We start from the raw sequence: 7409 nt of genomic DNA on the forward strand, positions 1-7409 counted from the left end.
ATCTGCGGGTATATATACAAACAGCACCTGCATACGCAGACCCCGTGGCAATATAATAACATTTCTGGACTATAGAGAGTATAACATTAATGCTGCTGCTGCGGTGAGTTGTTAACTACCTTTCTTTTCACTTGGTTTTTCATTGATTGCAATTTTCAGATTCAAGAACAATTGGAGATTTTTCTTGCACTTCCTACAACTGTTTTTCTGTGTTATTTGGTATATACAAAGAACACACTGAACACATAATTAGTAAATAAAAAGAAAGATATAAATTTACAAAACATATAAAATAATACAAATTATTTCAAATATGCAGTAGAACATCCATAACACAATCACATTTTCACAATCATAATATGTATTTTCCACTCTTTCGCTAAAAGTACGCAATTATTTCAGAATATTGTATCATGAAGATTGAAGAATAGTTAATTATTTTCCTACCCTCATGCAATTCCAAACCACTATGCTTGTCCGTACAACAACAGTGCATAGTGATTTCATCTGTCTAGCTCCCAAAATGTCAAAAGTAATAAAACACCAAAGCACCATAAATGTATCATTAAAGTAGTCCATATGACTTGCGCAATATATTAAAAGTCCAGTGCACAAGTTGAATGACTTTGTAACACACAGTGCAATCAAGGTATACATTTTTATAGCATGCATGCTGAACCGCAGGAACACTTTTATAAGCAGAAAAGGCTCATGGTATCTGTTGAGCTAGTGTTGCTATCTTTGAGTGGTTGGGAGTAATGTTTTGGACACACCACAGAGTCAAGATTTGTACAACTTTCAGGGTCTACTTATAGCTATCTCTGCATATTAAGCAGGGGTAGGACAAAACAAGTATTTTATAGTTTATATATTGAAAGTAAATTAATAAATAAATACTGTGATACAAGTGATTAAAAATGTTTTTTGTTACTCAAGAACAGGCCATTGTTTTGTCCTTGAGTGAAGCACTCTTATATTGTAGTTCCTTCACTTCCATTTACTTTAAAGCTTAAAGGCATCTTAAAGTAGATTATCCAAAAGGCAGCCTATCCGAAAAAGTGATCATTGTATTGTGCTAATGAACATGCAATCAGCTATAAAACTTTACAAGTACAGTTAAGCTCTACTTGTTGCCAAAATGTGTGTCAGTAATGGAGTTATATATATATATATATATAATTTTTTTTATTAATTGATTGATTGATTGATTTGGAACTGCTCAGTCATTTCCATACTATGCTACCTTTACCATTAACCTTCTAATACAGAAACAAAATTTTTATATTTATGTGAGCCATGCTTGAAGCAATTATAAATACATACATACATACATATTAAAATTATTTTACACTCACAGTATGTAAATAATAGTGTTATTTTTTTCTCCACAGATATTTTCATTTATAGTGACTTTGTGTTATGGCTGTAGCATGTTCATGGGCTTCCGGAGATGGAGAAAATAGCACACAAAAATTAAGCATATGTAACCCATTCATTACACAATGTCAACTGTACTGTTATGGACATTACACAATGTGATATTGGTTTACCACAATGTCTCTAGGGTCTTTAGTCACATTGAAGTAAAAATCATTTTAAAAACATCCAATCCAATATTTTCGATTTTTCTATTTTCGATTTAGATTTAGATTTTACCTTCTGGATGATTTTAATTTCTAGACCTAAGAAATTGTAAATCCATTTTATTTTGCTTCTGTATTAGCCATTGCTCTAACAACACCAAGGCAAAAACTTTTTTTTTTATGACAAATGTGCTGTAAACTTACACAAGCCAGATGCAAATATGTATGTACTGTAATATGCATGATGTATTTAATATAATTTTTTGTTTGTTTTTTATGTTTACCTAACTGATTAGTTATGTCATGTTTTATAGCTTTAATAAAACACATATTATATATATATATATATATATATATATAATTCCTAATAGTCGGTCAAATTCCACCAAACCAGGAAATTGCACAATGTTTACCCCTGTTTTTACATACCATCTACCATTAACCACTAGAGGGCCTACTTTGCAAAAAATATATATATATTGACATTTGGTTCTTTTGTCCCTTAACCCTTGCTTTTTTGGTTAAGCATTATAACACACTATTGTGCATTTTTTTTCACATTTTATTTAATATTGCCAAAATTATCCACAAATAAGTTTTTTTTTCTTTTCACTCAAAAGCTGAGGTGCATAAGGTCAGAATAATGAGACCTATGATCAATGAGTTTCAAAAGAAATACAAAACCTGTGGTAATTGAAATAAGCCAAGTTGCAGCTTTATTATTAGATGTATTAGAATGATGAATAATCTAGTGAAGTGATAAAGATTTCTTTCTATTAATGTAATTTCCTATGCAAATATAATTTAATTTGTGTGTTTGTGTGTGAGTGTGTGCGTGCGTGCGTGTGCTGGTGTGTTTTAATCAATTAAATTAAGCAAATGAGCTCTCGGGAAGCTATGCCCATGCTTCCCACTCTGGAGGGGCACAGCAGAACCAGTCTACAAACAAAGAAATGGCCAAGTATGGTGACCTATACTCAGAATTTGTGCTCTGCATTTAACCCATCCAAGTGCGCGCACACACACACACACACACACACACACACCGTGAACACACACCAGGAGCAGTGGGTAGCCATTTTGCTGTGGCGCGCGCGTGTGTGTTCACGGAAGTTCGGTGCCTTGCTCAAGGGACTCACCTCAGTCGTGGTATTGAGGGTGGAGAAAGCGCTGATCATTCACTCTCCCCACCTACAATCCCTGCCAGACCTGAAACTCAAACCCGCAACCTTCGGATTACAAGTCCGACTCTCTAACCATAAGAAAAAAATAGAATAGAAATTAGAAAAAAAAAAATTCTGAAAACAAATATGAAAGGTTTTGGATTTTTGGAAAATTGTCGTGTTAAAGTCATCATGGTGGGTTAGTCATCATTAATTTATAAATACATTTATAAATTAATCGATTGAGTACTTTACTAAATAAATACAAATACATGGATATATATTATCCTTATAATTGAGTACATCTATTGTACATACATGTCCCCATATAAGTGTAAGTATAAGACTATATATGGGTACATGTATATTCAAATATATTTAATCAGACTAGACACAGTTTTATGGTTTGAGAGGTCAGTGTTTCATTAATAATTGCCAAAAAATTAAATAAGGGATGAATAGAATTGAAAATGTCACACAGAAATAACATGGAAACTTGACAAACTCTATCCACATTGGCATATTACTGGCCACTGACAGTACAGAGCTGTTTTCTCCAGGGTGCTCAGAACCAAATCTATTACAAAACTTAACATAAAAAACAAAACAAAACATAAAACAACAAAACAAAACATAAAACAAACAAACAGCCATTTTATACACAGTAGGGAGACAGGGAGTATTAATCTAAACATTAATCTAAACTCAGCTTCTTTGGCTTAATGGATAGAGTAAGTAAAGGGAGAAGTCTTTGCAGCATTAGGTCTGTTCATTTGTAAAACATATTGACTAAATATCTGTTAATCTACTGATATTCTTAGCTATCATTCAAGAGTAATATTTAGCCAGTAGCAAGTATACTGTATATATAGCCATTTGCATGAATATATCACATAAAAGTTGATATGTTGACTTACAAAGTAAATGGAAAAACTAATGTCAAAGGAAGAAATGAATAACTTGTGTCCAGCACCATCTGTGTCCAGCAGGACTGGTCGAGAGATACCTTGAAATGTTTGGGCTTGGGCAACAGAATGTGACTGTAAAGTTCATTGTCCAATCAGCAGCCTGAGATTCTTGAAAACAGAGGTATTGGTCATATTTTTCTTCTCTGACCTCCCCATTCTCCCAAAAGACCATGACCTGCATAGATTTCTCAATGAAACAAAGAGCAGAGACGATAATTTTTACAAAGTATAACATCTTAAGAATCCAAAGGAAAAAGATGTCAAACAGTATGCTGAAAAAAAACAAAACATTTGCTGTCATCTATGCACAGGTATGTATGGGAAGCCATTCAGGAAATAATACATATGTATTATGTGAATATGGATTGGTTCACTGGTTGAAAGTATGTTTTAATGACAAATGCATTAGTTTATAATACATTGGTACAACCAGACATAGTTTAGATACAATGGTTTGTTCAAGTAAACATTGGTTTTCTCAACTATGTATTGGTTTAGATGCACTGGTTGACTCAAGTACATACTGTATTGGTCTGATCAAGTACACATTGCATTGTTCAATTATAGATAGGTTTGATTAACTATATATTTATTCACCTATATATTGGTTTAGATACATTGGTTGACTCAAGTATATTGTATATTGGTTTGTTTGTTTCAAGTAAGCTCAGGGGCGTTTTTGTGTATTTTCGCCTAAATTTGACATGCCCAAATTCAAATGTTTACCCTACACACATACAACGGAGGAAATGAAACAAGAAAATGGTGTCATTGTATAGAAAACCCTTTGAACTACAAAATATGGTTGTAATTCTTCATAAATAACATTATATACGTTTTAAATATTACAATAAACACGAAAAAAACATAAGCGCTTTTTGATTTTTTTTTTTTTAAGTCTGTTATTCAGGTTCTATTTGCTCTAGCTCTCTGCAACCTATATTGTTTGATTCCACTAGGTGCCAAGATGTGCCAGAAAAAAAGAATCTTTCAAATAACAGCTTTTAAACAGGAGTTATTGAATTATAACCGAAGGGAGTAAAATTGTCCCTTTTTTGCGTCTAAAAGTGTCTTTGTGAGTTTCCTTTGCAAAAACAGGTTTTATAAATCATATTGCCCCCAGAATCCTATTTTACTATGTGCCATAGCACTTTTCTTGATTATTGACTGAATTATCGATCAGACGCGAGCTGCGCCGCTAGCTCCGAGCTAACTGCTTCTGCCATGAGCTCGCAGCTGCTGTCTGGCCTTCAGAATGTGAAACAAAGAAATAGCGGTTTATAAACACAGCACTGTAATAATATCCATGTATATTTACTGAAACGCATCCTGTACTGTACTTTACTGTCAATACATCGTTTATCAGATTGTTAGCTGTGCTTTTACGTTTCAAAATAATGATTCTATCAAAAACGGAGCAAAAGCGCTCATATGTGCTCACCAGACGCGTGTCCTCTCCTCTCCACCACGCTGACCGTTCTTCATCATGTATAACTGTCATTATAATGTTCATTGATTGCCATTATCCGAGCCGCCGATGTGTTAGCTTTCCAGCGTGCATTATCGCCTTCAAAACAGTCAAAGAAAAACTACAAGACCCAGGCTCAAAACAGCTCCAGCGCCGACCCGGATCCTCTCTCTCCCCCTCCTGTTTATTGACCCAGAGGTGTCAAATTTCACGGCTCTGATTGGCCCGGCGCGCTTGAGTGGCGTATAATCTGACCTATTGCCACCCACTGAGCAGCCCAGAGTAGCCCAGAGTTGTAGAACATAAGAGCCCCCCCACGCGCGGAAGATTTGGAGAGCGCGTCTTTGGCAGAAAGAGCGCCTATTTTTTCTGGTGTACGCATCTGGACAAAACGCTATCTCATCGATGGAAGCACGCAGAAACGTGAAAATGGTCTTGTTTGAAAGAAGAGATCCTAATCTAAAAGATATTATAGAGTATATAGATATTTGTGGCTATTTGCGGCTGACTGAAGCAGTGCTACGAGTAGGAATGTAACCCATACGAAAATTTGCTTAGAGGTGTGAAATTTCACATCGCGATTCTATTGAAGATCATTCGCTCTGTGATTGTCACACAATGAAATAATCTACATAGTCAAATTCCTGAGAATGGGAGCTTTCTTGTGATATATGACTTGACTGTTTAGAGAAAAATATATAAAATACACATTCTTCGGAAAAAATATTCGCAATCGTTAGGCGGAAATTCGTGTGTGGGACGAATACATTTCTAAGCTTAATTTTACTGCTTTATGAATCCTAAAACCAAAATTTATGGTATTCTTTGTAAAGAAGACTCTCCAATGGGCTGATACCATATAAGGAAGGCTATGTAAATGAAGCATAAACATTTTTAATGCGATTTTGGACCCATATCCGGGTTCGCAGAGTTTAAGTGGTTTTAAGATATAGGTTTGCTCAAGCATGTATCGTTTGCTCAACTACATATTGGTTTAGATACATTGGATATCTCAAGTATATATTGGTTTGTTCAACTATATATTTGTCTAGATATATTGGTTTGTTCAAGTTTGTTAATTTATATATTGATTTGTAGAAATAATTTATTCAGATATGTATTGGTAAGGATGCATTGGTTTGCTGGTGAGTTGATAGGGTTATGTCACAATTTTTTTTCTTTTATTAGTTTAAACAAGGAGTAGAACTAAAAAACAGTGTATAAAGTGCAAATAATTTGCTAAAATAATCAAATATACACTCCTTAAAATATTGAATCATGCAAATTATATTTTCTACAGTGATTTCTTTGTTACTCATGTGAAATTGTTTCTACAGTAAGGGCCTGCTTTGCAAATTTGTCAACTATTTCTTTACTAAAATTGGACTTTAAAAATAAAGCTTGAGCAAACTCTAAAAAACTAATTAGGTATTTTCTTGATGTGATTCACCACTAAAGATGCTTCTTAATGCTGAAAAGTCATTGTATTTACTGGTAAAACTTTCTCTAACCACTGAAAGGCTATCATAATTGCTATTAACTCAATTGTAAATACAGCTACACTGTCCATTATGAATTTTTAATGGAATTTTTGTATTTTACTCTGTATATACACTTTATGACCACAAGTGGGATCCTTGTATATAAATTACTGAGAATAAAATTTGGTCAAAAATGTACTTAACAACCATCCCCTTAAGTCAGTTATGTCATTCTTAAGTTTATCATGCAACTGAAAATCAACTAAATGTACATGGAAGACCCATGGGGTATTTGGTAAAAGAGGGACTAAATTTAATATCTGTAAGACCCATTTCTGAGTATCTTTCTTTGCAGTCCAAACAGGGTTTCTGGCATGTCCTTTTAAGTTGACCCAAAAGGCCATTTCCAGGTTAAGCTTATATATTTAGTTGTATTTTACCTATCTCTACCTGCAGTAATGGAACTAGAGAAGATATAAAAACAAACAGCACACCATAAAATATTATTCAAGCTTGTCCCTGTACTATAATCTTTCACATATTTCATCCATACTGTAGCATTTGGACCAATCAGACACACAATTGTTCATTAGATTTAACAAATCAATTACTCATTAGATTAACAAATAATCACAGACCCCTCACCCAATAAACATACTGGGTGCCAGGATGTCTGCGAACGACCCCAGGCCCCTGGTTACCATGGCCAGATAAATTTTACGACCTAAAAGTATGTAGAGAGAATC

The 7409-nt window shown here is 34.1% G+C and overlaps 1 protein-coding gene across 1 annotated transcript in view; it reads left to right on the forward strand.

Annotated features, from left to right (window-relative positions):
• The window catches only part of LOC107738940 (protein MAL2-like), a 5937-nt gene extending 4147 nt beyond the window's left edge, over positions 1 to 1790 (forward strand). Inside the window, exons 3-4 of the mRNA XM_016550867.1 lie at positions 1 to 103; positions 1392 to 1790. The exon at positions 1 to 103 is cut by the window's left edge and continues 68 nt beyond it. Coding sequence (XP_016406353.1) covers positions 1 to 103; positions 1392 to 1463 — 175 coding nt within the window. The 3' untranslated portion in view covers positions 1464 to 1790. The remainder of the gene's footprint in view (positions 104 to 1391) is intronic.
• Positions 1791 to 7409: the final 5619 nt, after the last annotated feature.

This window comes from Sinocyclocheilus rhinocerous, unplaced genomic scaffold (assembly GCF_001515625.1).
Source record: "Sinocyclocheilus rhinocerous isolate Xijiao unplaced genomic scaffold, SAMN03320098_v1.1 scaffold915, whole genome shotgun sequence".
In the NCBI taxonomy this organism is placed as follows: Eukaryota; Metazoa; Chordata; class Actinopteri; order Cypriniformes; family Cyprinidae; genus Sinocyclocheilus; species Sinocyclocheilus rhinocerous.